This window comes from Amblyraja radiata, chromosome 41 (genome assembly GCF_010909765.2).
Source record: "Amblyraja radiata isolate CabotCenter1 chromosome 41, sAmbRad1.1.pri, whole genome shotgun sequence".
Taxonomy (NCBI): domain Eukaryota; kingdom Metazoa; phylum Chordata; class Chondrichthyes; order Rajiformes; family Rajidae; genus Amblyraja; species Amblyraja radiata.
In genome coordinates this window covers 9,845,122-9,866,871 of record NC_045996.1, presented here as the reverse complement: position 1 = coordinate 9,866,871, position 21,750 = coordinate 9,845,122, and the positions used below count along the sequence as shown (strand labels likewise).

The 21,750-nt window shown below is 49.9% G+C and overlaps 1 protein-coding gene across 2 annotated transcripts in view; it reads left to right on the top strand.

The window, feature by feature from the left end:
* Positions 1–21,750, top strand: part of LOC116967778 (transforming growth factor beta-3 proprotein-like) — a 45,973-nt gene that overhangs the window by 9,225 nt on the left and 14,998 nt on the right. Inside the window, exons 2-4 of one of the 2 annotated variants that reach the window (XM_033014383.1) lie at positions 7,222–7,232; positions 12,207–12,212; positions 12,868–13,013. In XM_033014383.1, coding sequence (XP_032870274.1) covers positions 7,222–7,232; positions 12,207–12,212; positions 12,868–13,013 — 163 coding nt within the window. The remainder of the gene's footprint in view (positions 1–7,221; positions 7,233–12,206; positions 12,213–12,867; positions 13,014–21,750) is intronic. The other variant, XM_033014384.1, reaches the window with a different exon arrangement.

The window sequence follows — 21,750 nt, the reverse complement described above, 5'->3', positions numbered from 1 at the left end:
GTGCTGTATCTCTAAACTAAATGTAACTATTATCCACCTCGTTGGGGACCCACGGACTCTCTTTGATCAGACTTTACTGGATTTTATCTTGCACTAAACGCTATTCACGCTATTCCCTTTATCCTGTATCTACACACTGTGGACGGCTCGATTGTAATAATGTATTGTCTCTTCGATGACTGGTTAGCACACAACAAAAACTTTTCACTGTACCTCGATATGTGACTAAACCAAACTACACATTGAAACGCTTTTGCGCGTTATATAGTCAGTGGAAAGAGTATACATGATTACAATCGAGCCGTCCACAGTGTAGACACATGATAACCATATATTGGGCCCACTCCCCCATTTATACTTCTGACAACGGGTAATGTTAGGAAGGATTAAACCGAAGATAGACACAAAATGCTGGAGTAACTCAGCGGGTCAGGCAGCATCTCTGGAGAGTCAGAGACAGAAACGGAGGGCTTTAATGCCTTCCTGGTGGGGGATGGAGGTGTAGAGTGACCAGGTTCGCCAACTTTCTCACTCCCAAGTCAAACGGTCAAAATACGGGACAAATTCCCCGACGGCAATCCGTTGACCAACTGGGCCGTGGCTGGGTGAATGATGAGTTGGCCCCGGGTGCTGGACTGCACGCAAAGCCCAGCCGGCGGGCCAGCTGAGGAGTTTTGGCCCGGGGGCCGCTCGCAAAGTCCGGCGACCCGTCCAACTCATGAACCGATGATCGGCCGTGAGAAGGAGGGATGGTGGTGGTGTCGGCGGTGAGCGAAGGTCCGAAGGTCGGACAGCTGGCCGGGCTGCCGACCGATGGGGCCACGGGCGAGGCGCTGCTGCTGCTGCTGCTGCTGCTGCTGCTGCTGCTGCTGCTGCTGCTGCTGCTGCACTCCATGGGCTGCACTACGTCGGGACGGGTGAGGCTGGACCGGACGCGGTGCTCCAACCCAACCCGAGTAGTAGCAATCAAATACGGGACAAGGGCGGTCCCGTACGGGACAAACTAATTTAGCCCAATATACGGGATGTCCCGGCTAATACGGGACAGTTGGCAACCCTAAGAGTGACTGGACATCTGTCCCGCTGAGTTACTCCAGCATTTTGTGTCTCTCAGCAGGTCATGTTACCCCAATCTCTCTTTCCATTCACAACATATTGGTGAATAGAGTGTGGAGGTGGCACGGTGTGGGATTTTAGTCATGAATCTGATACTCCTGGCCTGGTGCCCAGCAGAACACAAACATTGTTAGACTCACCATACTGTGTATCCAACACATAGTCAGTGTTAACAAACAAGTGTGGGAAGGTTGGAATAGTAAATGGAAATACACATGATGTCAGCCAGTGCAAAGAAGAAAAATAGACACAAAATGCCGGAGTAACTCAGTGGGTCAGGCAGCATCTCTGGAGAACGCATTTAGTTCATTAGTTCAAAAAGTTACTATTCAGATTCCTATTAAATCTTTTCCCTTTCACCTTGAACCTATGTCCTCTGTTCCTCGATTCCCCTACTCTGGGCAAGAGATTCTGTGCATCAACCCGATTTATTCCTCTCGACGTTATACACCTCTATAAGGTCACCCCTCATCCTCCTCCGCTCCAAGGATTAGTGTCCAAGCCTAGTCAACCTCTCCCTGATCTCGAACTAGTTTTGTAGTTCCCTCTGTTTTTCTCTCCTTCCGCCTTCGTTTAGTGACGTGGTCCCATTTTCTCCCCCCATCCTGTAGGAATCATTCCAAAAACCATGGGATTTTGGAAGATGTGAACCAGAGCTTCTGCTATTCCCATCTCTGTGTCTTTCGAAATTCTGGAATGTAAATTATCAAGTCCATGGGGTTTCTCAGATTTCACACTCATTAACTTCCCCAGTCGCTGTTTTTAGACTAATATTATTTCCTCCTTTGCACTGCGTCTTTAGTTCTCTGGAAATTCTGGGGGCTTTTTGTGTCTTCTTCCCCCGATTAGAGTTTAGAGACACAGCACGGAAACGGGCCCTTTGGCCCACCGGGTCCGCGCCGACCAGCGATCACCCCTTACACTTAAAACCCCTGTCCCACGGTACGAGTTCATTCACGAGTTCTCCCCGAGTTTGCCCTGATTCGAACTCAGAGATTTACGGTAATGGCCGCTCGTCGGTACTCGGGGCTCTCGTGGACATTTTTCAACATTGAAAAATCTTCACGAGTCTTCCCGTGCTTACCTGCCGTTAGCGAGTCTTCCCGAGTACCTGCCGTTAACGTTACGAGCCGCTAAGAGACGTCCCCGAGCTCCGACGTACCCGCTACGTTAATTCTACGTGCTTACCACGAGTTTGATTTTTTAAAACTCGGTAGAGCTCTTGGATGAACTCGTACAGTGGGACAGGGTCCATAACACTATCTTACACACACTAGGGATAATTTAAAATTTTACAGAAGCCAATTAACCTATAAACCTGTACGTCTTTGGAGTGTGGGAGCAATCCGAGGTCAGGATTGAACCCGGTTCGCTGGTGCTTTAAAGCCCCTGTCCCACTTAGGAGACCTAAACAGCAGCCTCTGGTGACCTCGCCCGCCACCCAAAAAAAAATCAAAGTCGAGATGACCTGCAACCTCCTACCACCTCCCACGCACATGTTGAAAACCTTCCTCGACTATGAAGAAAAACGGCTTCGACTAGACCTGCCACTAAAAAATGATCGATTTTTGAAACTGCAACCTATTTTTAGTCGAGGCCGGTTTTAATCATGATGAAAAAATAGCAGCAACCTCGATGAAGCCTCGACCACGCGGAAACCACATTAGGGAGAGTGACCAAAACCTCCGGTGACCTCATGGAAACCTTGGGTGGCGGGCAAGGTCACCAGCGGTTGCTGTTTAGGTCTCCTAAGTGGGACAGGCCCTTAAGGCAACATCTCCACTGCTGCCCAATAGTGCCACCCCTCTCATATTAAACCTATATCCTCTGGTCCTTCATTCCCTTACTCTGGGTAATAGACTTTGCTCCGCTTGTGAACCTAGACGGCTATTCGCGACCTCTGCAGCAGAGAATACTGAGAATTAGTTTTAGATTTTAGAGGTACAGCGCAGAAACAGGCGCTTCGGCCCACCGAGTCCGCGCCCACCAGCGATCCCCGCACATTAACACAACCGTAGGGACAATTCCACATTCATTCCAAGCCACTTAACCCACAAACCTGTACGTCTTTGGAGTGCGGGAGGAAACCGAAGATCTCGGAGAGAAGTCACGGGGAGAACGTGCAAACTCCGTACAGACAGTCTGGATCAAACCCCGGGTTGCTGGCGCTGTGAGGTAGTAGCTCTGCCTCTGTGCCACCGTGCCGTCCCTTGTGAGGGGTCTTTAGGGAGCTGGATACTGGATGGGGATTGAGCCTGGAGTGATTTTCCTCTCACCCGGTCCAGAACACAAGACCTCAACACTGTGCCAGTGACTGTGTTGAATCCTCCTTTCCCCATCGGATGCTGTGTATAGCCCTCCTGTTTCTGTCTCAGAGATTGTAGGTGCCGACTGGTAACTAGTCCTGCCCTCTGGCACGGTGCCCAGCGGTCGCATGTACAGGTGGCACCAGTGCAGCAGGCAGTGCCGCTGCCTCACATCTCCAGTCAATCCTCACCTTGGGGGCTGTCTGCGTGGAGTTTGCACGTTCTTCCCGTGACCGCGTGGGTTTCCTCCGGGCGCTCCGGTTTCCTCCCACATCCCAAAGACGTGCGGGTTTGTAGGTTAATTGGCTTCTGTGCATCGTCCTAGTGTGTGTCGGATCGAACTGGTGTATGGGAGATCGCCAGTCAGCGCGGACTCGGTGGATTCTACCATGAATCCTGCAGAGCATTGAGTTAATGGGCTGCCGTAGATCACCCCGAGTGTGTGGGGGATGGGTGGAAGCTGAGGGGAGGGGATGGGAATGTGGGCAGAGTAGCTTGTCTGAAAATAGGTGGGAATGGGAGTAATGGGATTGGTCTAAGAAGCAGCAGAGGAGGTAGTTGAGGCTGGGACTATCCCAACGTTTAAGAAACAGTTAGACAGAAACATAGAAAATAGGTGCAGGAATAGGCCCTTCGGCCCTTCGAGCCTGCACCGCCATTCATTATGATCATGGCTGATCATCCAACTCAGTATCCTGTACCTGTCTTCTCTCCATACCCCCTGATCCCTTTAGCCACAAGGGCCACATCTAACTCCCTCTTAAATATAGCCAATGAACTGGCCTCAGCTACTTTCTGTGGCTTTTTGTGGGATGGATTCGACAAGATTGGAGGGATATGGACCAAGCGCAGGCAGGTGGGACTAGTGTAGCTGGGACATGATGGGCCGAAGGGCCTGTTTCCACGCTGTATCACTCATAAAGCATAACATTCAAATGGCATGGAGTGTAGGTGAACGTGAAAAATATTTAGTGGATGAATGGCACTCATCTGTGGCAAAGAATTCCACAGATTCACCACCCTCTGACTAAAGAAATTCCTCCTCATCTCCTTCCAAAGGTACGTGCTTTAATTCTGAGGCTGTGCACTCTGGTCCTAGACTCTCCCACTAGTGGAAACATCCTCTCCACGGTCATGTTTCAGTTTGCGAGTCTTCTTCAGACTTCAGCCCTTGTGACATTCTCCTTTTGATCTTAACAGCAAACAATTCAGCTTCTTTATCTGACACCTCCTCCAGACTGCTCTTTTGACCTTTCGTTTCACCTTGAATGCACTATCACTGTTCTTTATCACTTGTAATCTCTCCGTTCTGCCAGCCAGTCACACACAGGAGATATACACAGAGTGCTGGAGTAACTCAGCGGGACAGGCAGCATCTCTTCGACCCCAAACGTCACCCATTCCTTCTCTCCAGAGATGTTGCCGGTCCCGCTGAGTCACTCCAGCACCTTGTGTCTATCTTTGGTTTAAACCAGCATCTGCAGTTCCTTCCGACGAACCCAGACATGTGAGTTTGTTCCTCTCCAACACCACCTCCTCCTTAACACATCTTAGTATCTCTTTACGTCTGACGTCTCCCGGTTATGCTGGAAGGTTTTGGACGATACAGCATAGAAATAGGCCCTTCGGCCCATCGAGTCCTCGCTAATTCAATGTTATCCCACTATTTCATCCACTTCCTGCACACTGGGGGATAATTTACAGTGGGGCCAATTATCCTACAAACCCGCACGTCTTTGCGATGTGGGCGGAGACCGGAGTACCCGGAGTAAACGGCCCCGCAGACAGTGGTGGAGGTCAAGTCATTGGGCTTCAGGAAGGAGATGAAGAGGAATTTCTTTAGTCAGATGTGGGAGTCATTGCCACAGACGGCAATCTGTGGAGGCCAAGTCATTGGGTATTTTTAAAGCGGAGATTGTCCGGTTCTTGATTAGTACGGGTACCAAAGGCAGGAGAATGGGGGTTGAGGGGAAACGGTAGATCAGCCATGAATGAAGAAAGAGTAGACTTGATGGGCCGAATGGCCTAATTATGCTCCTACGTTTTATGAACTTATGAAGCCCGGAGTTGGGACCAGTGGCTGTTATGCATCCGGCCAGGGGATGAGGTGTTGTTACGTTAACTTGAGTTGGAATTTGCCAGAACTTTGTAGGTAGTCAGAGTTGGAATGAGATTGTGGATGAAAAGTAAATTTCAAGGCGCTGGAGGATCTTAATGGGTCGGGCATCATCTGCGGGGAGAATGGACAGACAGTGTTTCAGGTAGGGACCCTTCTTCAGAGATGGGTGATGATGTCCCTCTCTGATGTTGTCCCACCAGAGAGGGATGTTGTCCCAGAACCAGGGGCCACAGTTTGAGAATAAGAAGTAAGCCATTTAGAATGGAGACGAGGAAACACTTTTTCTCACAGAGAGTGGTGAGTCTGTGGAATTCTCTGCCTCAGAGGGCGGTGGAGGCCGGTTCTCTGGATGCTTTCAAGAGGGAGATAGATAGGGCTCTTAAAAATAGCAGAGTCAGGGGACATGGGGCGAAGGCAAGAACGGGGTACTGATTGGGGATGATCAGCCATGATCACATTGAATGGCGGTGCTGGCTTGAAGGGCCAAATGGCCTACTCCTGCACCTATTGTTTATTGTCTGTTGTCTATTGTCTATTGTTCCATCAGAGATGTTGTCCCACCAGAGAGGGATCTTGTCCCACCAGAGAGAGATGTTGTCCCACCAGAGAGAGATGTGGTCCCACCAGAGAGAGATGTTGTCCCACCAGAGAGGGATGTGGTCCCACCAGAGAGATATGTGGCCCCACCAGAGAGAGATTTTGTCCATCAGGGATGTTGTCCCACCACAGAGAGATGTGGTCCCACCAGAGAGAGATTTTGTCCTACCAGAGAGAGATGTGGTCCCACCAGAGAGGGATGTTGTCCCACCAGAGAGAGATGTGGTCCCACCAGAGAGAGATGGGATCCCAGCAGAGAGAGATGTGGTTCCACCAGAGAGAGATGTGGTCCCACCAGAGAGAGATGTGGTCCCACCAGAGGGGGATGAGATCCCAGCAGAGTGGAGATGTGAGATCCCAGTAGAGAGAGGAGACGTGGTCCCAGTGGAGATGAGGCAATGTTTTGAGTGCTAACTATGGCAGCCCACACTGACAAGCGGAGGGCATGTTGAGGAGAAGGTTCCCCTTAAAACATTGGAGACTTCAGTTGCACAACAAGTGTGTGGAACAAAGGGGCAAGTTGTGACCACGGGAGAATTGGTGGAGTTTCCTGGTCTTTCTGCTGATTTTCTTTGGTAATTTTGGGCCGAGGCCGGTAAATAAGTGACGTGTCCCAAACGTGTCGCTTCCCTTCTTAGAAGCTTCTTGCCGCCTCTCTTGACAAGGGAAATAACTCAGAATCTCACATCTGTTTCTCTGGGGAAACAGAGCACCAACGCTGCACAGCTGCTGCTGCAACAACGCAGGGCCTGCATTGGTGTAGCGCCTTTCCAGTACAGCAACACGTCCCAAGGTGATCCGTGGGAGTGAACTTTGACCCCCAACGAGGTCAAAATGGGATAAGATAGAACTAAGCTTAGGGCCTCGAGATCTAGGGGGGCCTCAGCAGGGTCAGATTTACCTATAGGCTGATTGGGAGGGGCCTTACATAGGCGATTGGGAGGGGCCTATCAATTGGAATAGCCTAGGGCCTCTCTTTATCTAAATCCGGCCCTGAGGGGGAGGGATGGAGAGAGAGAGAGGGACAGCAAGCGTTACTTGAAGTTAGAGAAGGCACGGAGGAGGCGCAGCGGGTAGAGTTGCTGCCTCACAGCGCCAGAGACCCGGGTTCAATCCTGGCTACGGGTGCTGTCTATACGGAGTTTGCACGTTCTCCCCGTGTCCGCATGGGTTTTCTCCAAGATATTTGGTTTCCTCCCACACTCCAAAGACGTGCAGGTTTGTAGGTTAGTTGGCTTCCCCCTGGTCCATTCTTTCCCGAACTATGTCAACGACACATTCGCACACCCTTCGTCTCTTCAATGACTTCTGCTTCCCAAGCCCCCACTCCCACATCTTTACAATGGACGTTCAGTCCCTCTACACCTCCATCCCCCACCGGGGAAGGCCTCAATAGACAATAAACAATAGATGCAGGAGTAGGCCATTCGGCCCTTCGAGCCAGCACCGCCATTCAATGTGATCCTGGCTGATCATCCCCAATCAGTACCCCGTTCCTGCCTTCTCCCCATATCCCCTGACTCCGCTATTTTTAAGAGTCCTATCTAGCTCTCTCTTGAAAGCATCCAGAGAACCGGCCTCCACCGCCCTCTGAGGCAAAGAATTCCACACATTCTCTGTGAGAAAAAGTGTTTCCTCGTCTCCGTTCTAAATGGCTTACCCATTATTCTTAAACTGTGTGGCCCCTGGTTCTGGACTCCCCCAACATCGGGAACATGTTTCCTGCCTCCAGCGTGTCCAAACCCTTAACAATCTTATATGTTTCAATGAGATCCCCTCCCAAAGCCCTCTGTTTCTTCCTCGACCACAGAACCAGCCAATATCCCTCCACTAACACTCTCCTCTGCCTAGTCCTCCATTGTCCTTCCAAATAGTCTGAAGAAGGGTCTCGGCCCGAAACGTCGCCTATTTCCTTCGCTCCATAGATGCTGCTGCACCCGCTGAGTTTCCCCAGCAATTTTGTGTACCTCCTCTGAGTTATTCCAGCTTTTTGTGTCTAACTTCAGTGTAAACCAGCATCTGCACTTCCTTGTGTGGGAAGACCCAGAACAAATTGGAGGAACAGCACCTCATATTTTGCTTGGGCAGCATACACCCCAGCGGTATGAACATTGACTTCTCCAACTTCAAGTAACGCTTGCTGTCCCTCTCCCTCTCTCTCCATCCCTCCCCCTCAGGGCCGGATTTAGATAAAGAGAGGCCCTAGGCTATTCCAATTGATAGGCCCCTCCCAATCCCCTATGTAAGGCCCCTCCCAATCAGCCTATAGGTAAATCCGGCCCTGCTGAGGCCCCCCTAGATCTCGAGGCCCTAAACTTAAGCATGTGAAGCTTATACATAAATCCGACCCTGCGCTCCCCCTTCCTAGTTCTTCGATCAGACTGACTGTTCCCTGATTTAATTTTATCTCTGGTAGACAAAAAATGCTGGAGAAACTCAGCGGGAAATCACCTGCTGGGTTTCTCCAACATTTTTGTCTACCTTCCGCACTTCCTCCTTAAATAATTTTATCTCTGTATGTTTTGTTGTCAGCTTCTCCTCGCTAACAATGATCTATTCTCCATTTTCCTTGAACCTCATCCCCTTTGATGTCTCATTTTCACACCTCGCACTTCCTTATCTCTGTGGCTCCCTCTCCCCCTGACTCTCAGTCTGAAGGAGGGTGTCGAACCGAAACGTCGCCCGTTCCTTCTCTATCCGGGGATGCTGCCCGTCCCGCTGAGTCACGCCAGCTTTTTTGTGCCTGTCTTCAGAATAATAGCAAGCTCCCCGCCCCCTCTCAAACCCTTCACCTCGGAAGTGAAATCACAGTAAGTTCCCTCTCTCATCGAAGCACCCGCTGACTGACTGAACTGACTGACCCTGGCCGGCATCCTGTACGAGGTTACAGGAAGGTGATGGGACAGAAGTGAAACTGGTGCCAGTTAACAATGCAGAGAATCAGTTCCCTCTGCACTGAGCAGAAATGCAAGCTCCCCTCCCCCCTTCACCCCCACCCCTACCAACTCTAAACTCTGCTGTCAACTCTCTCACCCTCCCCCCCATCAGAAACAGCACCCCATTCCAAACAGCTATAGACTAACTCCTCGCAACAGACACCACCTCAATCAGTTCTAAATAGACTCTGGCTCCATATCTTCCCACCCGCCCCCAGCAGAGACCCTCTGCTGCCCTCCCCAACACCAGCAGATACCCCAGCTCCCCTCTCAACCCCCAGCAAATCCCAGCCCCACTCCCACCCTTCCCAACAGAGGTCCCAGCTCCCCTCCTCATCCCATGCCAGCCTACTCCCCACTCCCACCCATCCCAACAAAGATCCCAGCTCACCTCATCCCAGCAGAGGTCCCAGCTGCCCTCCTCATCCCATGCCAGCTCACCTCCCCCTTCCACCCATCCCAGCAGAGATCCCAGCTCCCAGATCCAACCCCAGATTCCAGCTCCACTCCCACCCATCCCAACAAAGATCCCAGCTCTCCTCGTCCCAGCAGAGATCACAGCACCCCTCCTCGTCTCATGCCAGTTCACTTCCCACTTCCACTCATCCCAGCAGAGACTCCCGCTCCCTTTCCAACACCAGCAGATCACTTTTCTTGGCTCTGAGAACCTTTCTTGACTCCTGACTCCCTCTCTGACAGGGGAACGAGTTTGCCTGAAAAACAAGGTTGAACATTATCCGGGCGTTGTTTGTCTTTTCTCCCTCGGAGAAAAAGGGAAGTAACGTGATCAGCGATACCACGCAGGCAGAGAGTGTTCAATTCTCCAGAGGCCTCTGGCTTTCTTGGCCTAGCTGCCTGTTACACAGTCTGGCTGGAACAAAAGATAGACACAAAAAGCTGGAGTAACTCAGCGGGACAGGCAGCATCTCTGGAGAGAAGGGATGGGCAAGATCATCTCTGACCCCTCTCACCCTGGCCACAAACTCTTTGAATCACTTCCCTCTGGAAGGCGACTCCGGACTGTCAAGGTTTTTATCCACGAGTAGTTGCTCTACTCAACAGCCAAAAATCTGTAGCCTCCCTTTGATCTGATATTTTGTTGGTTCACATGCTTGATCAATGGTGCATCATTTCATCATGCAGTTGTACAGGATCTTGGTGAGACCACACCTGGAGTATTGCGTACAGTTTTGGTCTCCTAATCTGAGGAAATACATTCTTGCCATAGAGGGAGTACAGAGAAGGTTCACCAGACTGATTCCTGGGATGTCAGGACTTTCATATGAAGAAAGACTTGGATAGACTCGGCTTGTACTCGCTAGAATTTAGAAGCTTGAGGGGGATCTTATAGAAACGTACAAAATTCTTAAGGGGTTGGACAGGCTAGATGCAGGAAGATTGTTCCCGATGTTGGGGAAGTCCAGAACAAGGGGTCACAGTTTAAGGATAAGAGGGAAGTCTTTTAGGACCGAGATGAGAAAATCATTTTTTACACAGAGAGTGGTGAATCTGTGGAATTCTCTGTCACAGATTGTAGTTGAGGCCAGTTCATTGGCTATATTTAAGAGGGAGTTAGATGTGGCCTTTGTGGCTAAAGGGATCAGGGGGTATGGAGAGAAGGCAGGGATGGAATACTGAGTTGGATGATCAGCCATGATCATATCGAATAGCGAAGGGCCGAATGGCCTACTCCTACACCTATTTTCTATGTTTCTATGTTTCTATCATTAATGTCTTATTATTATTAATGTTTAGTGTTTTCTGAGTCATTCGTAACTGTCACTGTATGTCATGTTGTTACGTGGGCGGAGCACCAAGGCAAATTCCTTGTATGTGAATACTTGGCCAATAAACGCACTTACGTACTTACTTACTTAAACCAGCGTCTGCAGTTCCTTCCTACACTCGCCAGAACCAAACCTGGTGAACTTGTTCGCAGGTTACAGGAGTAGAATTAGGCCATTCGGCCCATCGAGTCTACTCCGCCTTCAATCATGGCTGGATCTCTGCTTCCCCATAATCCTTGACACCCCTTGAAATCAAGAATTAGTCTATCACCACCCTAAAAATATCCACTGACTTGGCCTCTGTGACAATGAGTTCCACAGATTAACTACATCTGACTTAAGGGCCTGTCCGACTTGGCGTTTTTTCGGTGACTGCCGGCATCAAGTCAAGTCAAGTTTATTCGTCACATACACATACGAGATGTGCAGTGAAATGAAAAGTGGCAATGCTCGCGGACTTTGTGCAGAAAGACAAACAACCAAACAACCAAACAAGCTACAAACAGAACGGAACAGAATCACATATTCTTTTTCATATTAAATATTGTGGGCGGAAGGAAAAAGGGAAAAAAACAGCAATTATAAAAATAAGCAGTAGAGTGGTTCAGTAAAGTTAGTCGCTGGTGAGATAGGAGTTTACAGTCCTAATGGCCTCTGGGAAGAAGCTTCTTCTCAACCTCTCCGTTCTCACAGCATGGCAACGGAGGCGTTTGCCTGACCGTAGTAGCTGGAACAGTCCGTTGCAGGGGTGGAAGGGGTCCCCCATGATCTTGTTAACTCTGGAGTTGCACCTGCTGATGTATAGTTCCTGCAGGGGGGCGAGTGAAGTTCCCATAGTGCGTTCGGCCGAACACACTACTCTCTGCAGAGCCTTCTTGTCCTGGGCAGAGCAGTTCCCAAACCAGATTGTGATATTTCCGGACAAGATGCTTTCCACAGCCGTGGGACAGGCCCTTAAAGAAGCTGCTCCTCACCTCCAATCTAAAAGAGACAATGTAGAGGGAGCTTCACTCTGTGTGTCCTTCCCTGCTGTCCCTGCCCTGGGAGTGTTGGTCAAGCCAACACTGATGCAATCATCAAGAAAGCTCATCAGCGCCTCTACTTCCTGAGAAGATTACGGAGAGTCGGTTGGTCAAGGAGGACTCTCTCTAACTTCTACAGGTGCACAGTAGAGAGCATGCTGACCGGTTGCATCGTGGCTTGGTTCGGCAACTTGAGCGCCCTGGAGAGGAAAAGACTACAAAAAGTAGTAAACACTGCCCAGTCCATCATCGGCTCTGACCTCCCCACCATCGAGGGGATCTATCGCAGTCGCTGCCTCAAAAAGGCTGGCAGTATCATCAAGGACCCACACCATCCTGGCCACACACTCATCTCCCGGCTACCTTCAGGTAGAAGGTACAGGAGCCTGAAGACTGCAACAACCAGGTTCAGGAATAGCTACTTCCCCACAGCCATCAGGCTATTAAACCTGGCTCGGACAAAACTCTGATTATCAATAACCCATTATCTATTATTTGCACTTTATCAGTTTATTTATTCATGTGTGTGTATATATTTATATCATGGTATATGGACACACTGATCTGTTCTGTATTCATGCCTACTATGTTCTGTGTGCTGAAGCAAAGCAAGAATTTCATTGTTTTATCAGGGACACATGACAATAAACTCACTTGAGCTTGAACTTTGAATGATATGATATGATATCTTTCTTTATTTCGAACGATTAAAAAAAAAAGAAAAGAAAAGAAAAGATGAAAATGAATAAATAAAAGGAAAATTATATATATACATATATATACATAAATACATACACACATACATACATACATATACATGTACATATACATACATATACACATATACACACATACACATATGAACTTGAAGCCAGTGGTCATGAGTGTCCAAGGATGACCAGGCCAGGACAACCCCATCTTGCAGCGAGGCCGGTGAACACTGGAGGTGGCGTCGAGTTCTAACCCCGACTCTCTGCTTTCCTTTAGACGAGTCCACTTACAAAATCTACAACTTCAACATCTCGCTGAACCTCAGCAGTGTCGCGGACCTGCACCGGGCTGAGTTCCGACTCTTTCGGGAGGTGAGGTTCGATGCCTCTGTGGAGCAGCAGCGGGTGGAGCTCTATCAGGTAATGGAAAACGTTCACAAGTTATAGGAGTAAAACTGGGCCATTCGGCCCATCCAGCCCACTCTGCCATTCGATCATGGCTGATCTCTGCCTCCCATTTTCCTGCCTTCTCCCCACAACCCTTTCAAGAGAGGGCTCTTAATGATAGCAAAGTCAGGGGATATGGGGAGAAGGCAGGAACGGGGTACTGATTGGGGATGATCACATTGAATGGCGGTGCTGGCTCGAAGGGCTGAATGGCCTACTCCTGCACCTATTGTCTATTGTCTGTTGTCTATTGTCTAACCCTTGACACCCGTTCTAATCAAGAGTTTGCCTTACAAATATCCACTGCCTTGGCCTCCACAGCCCTCTGTGGCAAAGAGTTCCAAAGATTCACTAACTCTGACTAAAGAAGTTCCTCCTCACCTCCATTCTAAAAGAGCACCCTTTAACTCTGAGGCTACGACCTCTGGTCCTAGACTCTCCCACCAGTGGAAACATCTTCTCTACATCCACTCTATCTACGTCTTTCATTATTCTGTAAGTTTCAATGAGGTCCACCCCGCCCTCAACCTTCTCAACTCCAGCGAGTGGAGGCCAACGTGAGTCTCGATGGGACATAAGCTGGTGATGCCGACCCCTGGTCATGTGGGGCATGTACAGGGAATACGTGTCCAGCGCATGGTATGTACTGCTAATGCCAACGCGTGTTCAGGCATGGCATGTAGTGGTAATGCCAACATGTGTTCAGGCATGGCATGTACAGGTAATGCCAACATGTGACCAGGCATGGCATGTACAGGTAATGCCAACATGTGTTCAGGCATGGCATGTACAGGTAATGCCAACATGTGTTCAGGCATGGCATGTACAGGTAATGCCAACATGTGTTCAGGCATGGCATGTACAGTTAATGCCAACATGTGTTCAGGCATGGCATGTACAGGTAATGCCAACATGTGTTCAGGCATGGCATGTAGTGGTAATGCCAACATGTGTTCAGGCATGGCATGTACAGGTAATGCCAACATGTGTTCAGGCATGGCATGTACAGGTAATGCCAACATGTGTTCAGGCATGGCATGTACAGGTAATGCCAACATGTGTCCAGGCATGGCATGTACAGGTAATGCCAACATGTGTTCAGGCATGGCATGTACAGGTAATGCCAACATGTGTTCAGGCATGGCATGTAGTGGTAATGCCAACATGTGTTCAGGCATGGCATGTACAGGTAATGCCAACATGTGTTCAGGCATGGCATGTACAGGTAATGCCAACATGTGTTCAGGCATGGCATGTACAGGTAATGCTATCAGGTGGAATGTATTCCGGCACTCCGCCTGTTGCGATGCGAATTCTCGAACTCTTACACAGTTTATGTTGGACAGAGAGCGATAATACAGCCCTGGTTGTGGGGTTGGGAGCAGTGTGGCTGTGTCACTGGATGTTATCTGGTCTGTCACACCAGTTCAGGAGCATTTCCTGAGCTTCCCCTGTCCTTCCCTCTCATCTCTCTCTCCCCCCTCTCTCCCCCCCACTCTCCCCCCTCTCTCCCCCTCTCTCTCCCCTTCTCTCCCCCTCTCTCCCCCCTCTCTCGCCCCCTCTCTCTCCTCCTCTCCTCCCCTCTCTCTCCCTTCTCTCTCTCCCTCTCTCTCCCCCTCACCTCTCCCCCCCTCTCTCTCCCCCCATCTCTCTCCCCCCCTCTCTCCCCCCCATCTCCCACTCTCCCCCCTCTCCCTCACCTCTCCGCCCCTCTCCCCCCCCTCTCTCCCTCTCTCCCCTCTCTCTCTCCCCCTTCTCTCCCCCCTCTCACTCCCCCCTCTCTCTCTCCCCGTCTCCTCTCTCTCCGTCTCCTCTCTCTCCTCTCTGTCTGTCTGTATGTCTGTCTCTCGCTGTCTCTCATAGTCATACTGCACAGAAACAGGCCCAACTTGCCCAACATGCCCACACTGCCCAACATGCCCACACTGCCCAACATGCCCACACTGCCCAACATGCCCACACTGCCACAAGCCCCATCTACACTAGTCCCACCTGCCCATATCCCTCCAAACCAGCGCTCTGCCTAATGAGGTTAAAGGTCACCAAGATGGCTGACATGTCAGGGCTGGGCATCTGCTTGTGTTCTTGACAACGTTTGCCTTGATCACGGCCTTGAGTGAAAGTGTTAATACAAAGATGCCTACGTGATCCTGACACAGGCGTTGGCCCTGGGAGACATAATGGGATAAAGCTCCCGCAGGGCAGGAATTTACGCAAACTATGTTACCCGAGAGGCCTTCGAGACCTACCGGTGGGGCAGTCTCGCAGTGTTGCCCGTAGCAACACGTCCGCCAGGCTGAGCTGTGCGCGTGGGTGTCGAGGGCAGGCCCGCGCTGGCAGGACTGAAACCACAAACCTTTGGCAGTGTTTAGAAGGCGGAACGCGGATACTGAGGAGAATGGGAGGGTGTTTTGGACGTCAGGCCTGCAGTCAAGCCGCGACCTGCCCCCGAAGAATTTGACAGCGAGGATTTAGTGCAAGGAGAGGAAGAGGGAGAGTCAGGTTTCTTCCAGCAAGAAACATAAACAAGGCAACCGATGAGTCAGTTCATCTTTCCCCACTGACGTTATGAGCAGCTTGGGGTCAGTGGAAACTTTACTGCCAGCCTTGGACAAGTTGGAGCGCTGCTGTGTGTCTTCTGAACAATCCACTCTTGTCTGGTGCAGCACAGTCTGTGTCTGTGTCTGTGTCTCTGTCTAGCCCGGGAGAGAAGGCAACAGTTCACCCTCTCACCTTAAACCTATGCCTTGGTTTAGAGATACAGCGCGGAAACCAGGCCCTTCGGCCTACCAGCAATCCCCGCACATTCACACCATCCTACACCCACTAGGGACAATTTTTACATTTCCATTTAACCTACAAACCCGTATGTGTCTTTGGAGTGTGGGAGGAAACCGAAGATCTCGGAGAAAAACCACGCAGGTCACGGGGAGAACGTACAAACTCCGTACAGACAGCACCCGTAGTCGGGATCGAACCTGGGTCTCCGGCGCTGCAATCGCTGTAAGGCAGCAACTCTACCGCTGCGCCACTGTGACTGCCCACTGTCCTCTGGTCCTCAATTCCCTTACTCTGGGTAAAACACTCTGTGCATTTGGAGCAGTGCTCAGTTTTGCTCACCATGCTTCTCTGGACGGGCGCTGTTAAGCTGGACAGCGTGCGGAGAAGGTTTACGAGGATGTTGCCAGGACTCTTGCTCTGATAACAGAGGGGAAGAAGCCATGTCTGATGGTGCACGCTTTCAAGCTTTCACATCTCCTGCCAGACGGGAGCAGGGAGAAGAAGGAATGGCCGGGGTGGGACAAGTCTTTGATTATAGACAATAGACAATAGGTGCAGGAGTGGGCCATTCGGCCCTTCGAGCCAGCACCGCCATTCAATGTGATCATGGCTGATCATCCCCAATCAGTAACCCGTTCCTGCCTCCTCCCCATATCCCCTGACTCCGCTATTTTTAAGAGCCCTATCTAGCTCTCTCTTGAAAGCATCCAGCATGTTGGCTGCTTTTCTGAGGCAGCGTGAGGTGTAGATGGAGTCAGTGGTGGGGAGTTATCTGTTTGATGATATGAAATAGTGGCAGAAGGTTTTCATTGAAATCTGGTAATTTCCTGATCATTGTCGACTGATCTGAGTCCATTATTGTAAATTTATTGAACGTTGCATTTATCATTCAAGTGTGATTTGAAACTTTTGGATAGGCATGTGGATATGTAGGGAATGGAGGGATATGGCTTATGTGCAGACAGATGTCCTTGGCATCGTGTTCAGCATGGACATTGTGGGCCGAAGGGCCTGTTCCTGTGCTATACCTGCCTTATGTTCTCACTGCAGTGAGTTGAGATGGTAAGAGATCATAACTGCAAGGATTAAGGAACAAGGTTCTGAAGAAGGGTCTCAACCCGAAACGTCACCCATTCCTTCCCTCCAGAGATGCTGCCTGTCCCGCTGAGTTACTCCGGCATTTTTTGTCAACCTTCGGTGTAAACCAGCATCTGCAGTTCCTTCCTACTGAAGTCTGAAGAAGGGTTTCGGCCCGAAACGTTGCCTATTTCCTTCGCTCCATAGATGCTGCCTCACCCGCTGAGTTTCTCCAGCAATTTTGTCTACCTGCAGTTCCTTCCTACACATGATGCTGGTTTAAAACATAAAAAAAGATACAAAGTGCTGGAGTAACTCAGCTGGTCAAGCAGCATCTCTGGAGAACATGGACAGGTGACGTTGTGGGTCGGGACCCTATCCATGGTCTACGGGGATGCTGCTCGACCCACTGTGTTATTCCAGCACTTTTGTGCCTTTCTTATGTCCTCCAAACCTGTCCCACCCATGTTCCTGTCTAACTGTTTCTTAAATGTTGTGTTAGTCTCTCCGTCAACTCTGGCAGCTCGTTCCATACACCCGCCATACAAACGTGTATTGTCTTTCCGCTGACTGGTTAGCACGCAACGAGGGCTTTTCACTGCACCCCGGCACACGTAACAATGAGCTAACCTGAAAGGCAGTAACTCCTAGTTAAAAGCCAAGAGTGATTTTCCGTGGAACATGGAGGATGTACAGTAAGTGCCGTGTACGAACTCAGAGCTGAGCAATTATCCAATTACTCCAGGGATGCTGCCTGTCCCGCTGAGTTACTCCAGCATTTTGCGTCTACCTTCAATTTTCTAACCATCCGCTCACTGGCACAAGACAGCACTTGAAAGTAAGTGTAACCTTCACAATGAGGGTGGTGGTCGCTTGTGCCAACAGTCTTCACCACAGATTGCTATTCCCACCCATCCTGTCTCCATCAGACACAGGTTAAACAGCTCTTCTCTTCCAGCCTTTTGGTCACAGGGTGGGGATTCGAACAAGTCAGCCTCTATATATAGCCCACACACTGGTTGGTGCCTTGCATGGAATCTGTTCCACACCACCACTAACTGGTGATTACTGTAATCTGCACACCCTGTTTTCTTCAGCCGGGCTTCTGTTGAGACTGGGAGACTCTGCACAGAAGCTCCTGGAAACCGCACACTGCTCTTGGAACCGACCAGGATCGGAAGCTCAACCAAGATGTGCCGTGCCAGAGACAACCGCGACACAAACTGCTGCTGGAGTAACTCAGCGGGCCAGGCAGCAACTACGGAGAGAAGGAATACGAGATGTTTCGGTCGGAACCCTTCTTCAATCTGAAAGATAGAGAAAGGCAGAACAAAAGAAACATAGAAATATAGAAGATAGGTGCAGAAGTAGGCCATTCGGCCCTTCGATCCAGCACCACCATTCAATATGATCATGATCCTAAATCAGTACCCCGTTCCTGCCTTCTCCCCATATCTCTTGATTCCGTTAGCCCTAAGAGCTAAATCTAACTCTCTTAAATACATCCAGTGAACTGGCCTCCACTGCCTTCTGTGGCAGAGAATTCCACAGATTCACAACTCTCTGGGTGAAAATTCCACGGATTCACAACTCTCTGGGTGAAAGTTCCACAGATTCACAGCTCTCTGGGTGAAAGTTCCACAGATTCACAACTCTCTGGGTGAAAGTTCCACAGATTCACAACTCTCTGGGTGAAAGTTCCACAGACTCACAACTCTCTGGGTGAAAGTTCCACAGACTCACAACTCTCTGGGAGAAAATTCCACAGATTCACAACTCTGGGTGAAAATTCCACAGACTCACAACTCTCTGGGTGAAAATTCCACAGATTCCCAACTCTCTGGGTGAAAACAAGGCTGGTGTCTGAGTAGCAGCAGCTTCTGAGTAGCTTCACTGATGTGAGGGATGGAACTGCAGATGCTGGTTTATACTGACGATAGACACAAAATACTGGAGTAACTCAGCGGGTCTGGCAGTATCTCTGGAGAAAACGGGTGATGTTTTGGGCTGGGACCCTTCTTCAGACTCTGGGGAAGTCCGAGAGGAGGGGGACCGATGGAGATGGGAGAAGGGGGTCCTCTCTTGGTAGAGAGGATTCCTTCCCATAGAAATCCCTTGATGTTTTCAAGAGAGAGTTAGATTTAGCTCTTAGGGCTGTCGGAATCAAGGGATATGGGGAGAAAGCAGGAACGGGAGTACTGATTTTGAATGATCAGCCATGATCATGTTGAATGGCAGTGTTGGCTCGAAGGGCCGAATGGCCTACTCCTGCACCTATTCTCTATGTTTCTATGTGAAAAGGCACAGAGAGGGGAGACGATGGAAGGAAACATCAAGGTCATGTTGGGCCCAGATCTTGTATCTGCCAGGTTGGAGTATTTCTTCTCTGAGCTCAGCTGGCAATAGTTGTTCACACCTGGAGGAGCAGGCAATTCGGCCCATTATGAGTGGGCTAGCACCAGGTAGACGGTCAAGGAGAGTCTGAAGAAGGGTCCCGATCTGTTCTCCCTGTGACTGCGTGGGTTTCCTCTGGGTGCTCTGGTTTTCCGCAAGGTTTCCAAAGGTTTGTAGGTTAATTAGCTTCGGAAAAAACAATTGTAAATTGTCCCTCGTGTATGGGATAGTGCTAGTATATGGAGCAATCGTTGGTCAGCAAGGACTCAGTGGGCCGAAGGGCCTGCTTCTGTGCTGGATCTCTGAAGCCTAAAATGAAGTCTATCCTTTAACTCCAGAGATGCTGCCTGACCCGCTGAATTACTCCAGCACTTTGTGCTAATGGTATAATCGAGCATCTGCAGTTCTTTGTTTCTACATATATGGTTTATTTTGGTTTTGTGTAGGGACACAGTGTGAAAGCAGGCCCTTCGGCCCACCGAGTCCGTGCCGACCAGCAAACACTTGTCCTCACTAGTTCTGTCCTAGACACATAAGAATAATTTTAGAGGGTTCATTAACTTTAGACTTTAGAGATACAGCGGCATGAAAAAGGCCCTTTATAGCCCATCGAATCCGTGCCGACCAGCGATCACCCCGTACACTAACACTACCCTACACACTAATTCCTGGGATGTCAGGACTTTCATATGAAGAAAGACTGGATAGACTCGGCTTGTACTCGCTAGGATTTAGAAGATTGAGGGGGGGTCTTATAGAAACTTACAAAATTCTTAAGGGGTTGGACAGGCTAGATGCAGGAAGATTGTTCCCCATGTTGGGGAAGTCCAGAACAAGGGGTCACAGTTTCATTTTTCACACAGAGAGTGGTGAATCTGTGGAATTCTCTGCCACAGAAGGTAGTTGAGGCCAGTTCATTGGCTATATTTAAGAGGGAGTTAGATGTGGCTAAAGGGATCAGGGGGTATGGAGATAAGGTTTAGGGACGACAGATGGCACAATGGGCTAAGTGTTCGGCTGGCAACCGGAAGGTAGCCGTTTCGAATCCCGCTTGGAGTGCATACTGTCGTTGTGTCCTTGGGCAAGACACTTCACCCACCTTTGCCTGTGTGTGAATGTGTGTGAGTGATTGGTGGTGGTCGGAGGGGCCGTAGGCGCAGATTGGCAGCCACGCTTCCGTCAGTCTGCCCCAGGGCAGCTGTGGCTACAGAAGTAGCTTACCACCACCGAGTGTGACTGAGGAGTGAATGAATAATGCGATGTAAAGCGCCTTGAGTATTAGAAAGGCGCTATATAAATCCCATCCATTATTATTATTATAAGGTAGGTACAGGATAGTGAGTTGGATGATCAGCCATGATCATATTGAATGGCGGTGCAGGCTCGGAGGTGCCGAATGGCCTACTCCTGCACCTATTTTCTATGTTTCTATGTTTCTATATTTCTATCTTTCTACACTAGGAACAATTTACAAATTTTGCCGAAGCCAATTGACCTACAAACCTGTTCAAAAGGGAACTGCAGATGCTGGAATATCGAAGGTACACAAAATTGCTGGGGAAACTCAGCGGGTGCAGCAGCATCTATGGAGCGAAGGAAATAGGCAACGCCTATTTTCTTCGCTCCATAGATGCTGCTGCACCCGCTGAGTTTCCCCAGCAATTTTGTGTACCTTCTGACCTACAAACCTGTTGGTCTCTGGATTGCGGGAGGAAACCGGAGCACCTGGAGAAAACCCACGAGGTCACAGGGTGGAAACTCCATACAGACAGCGCCCGTGACCCGGGTCTCTGGCGCCGTGAGGCATCAGCTCTACTGCTGCCCACTGTGCCGCCACATCGGCAGACTGTTTGTGTAATTATTTATTCACGTAGATGCTGCTCACCCATTATGTAGCAACTTGTCGGTCTGTTGGATCCCATCCAGTCTCAAGTCAATGGCTTCAGGCTGCTCACTTGTTATGGCAGGCCACACCTATACAATATTTTTGGAAGGCAACCAAAGGAAAGTCTAAAGTGTGCTACCTATTAATTACCCCCTCCCTAGCGCATGTACACAGCCACACGTCAGGGATTGAGCTGTCGAGGCTGAGTCAATGAAAGGGGGTGAACCGACGTACAGTGGGATCCACTCAAATAGTCAAGGGCCCGGATAGAGTGGATGTAACTAATTTGAGGAAGAACATCCTTGTGATTGAGGCAGTGCAGGGTAGGTTCACGAGATTGATCCCTGGGATGGCGGCACTGTCGTATGAGGAAAGATTGAAAAGATGAGGCTTGTATTCACTGGAGTGATTGGAGGAGGGAGACGTCCTGGTGGAGCAAAGGTCACAGAGCGGAGTTTGAATCGGCCCGTTCGAGGGGCCTTTCATCGCCCGTCCCGCGGTCAAATTGCTGCGATCGAGGCTCCCGGTGTTGAAGCCCCCGCGAACGGGCCAATTGAAGCCCCACGATTCGGA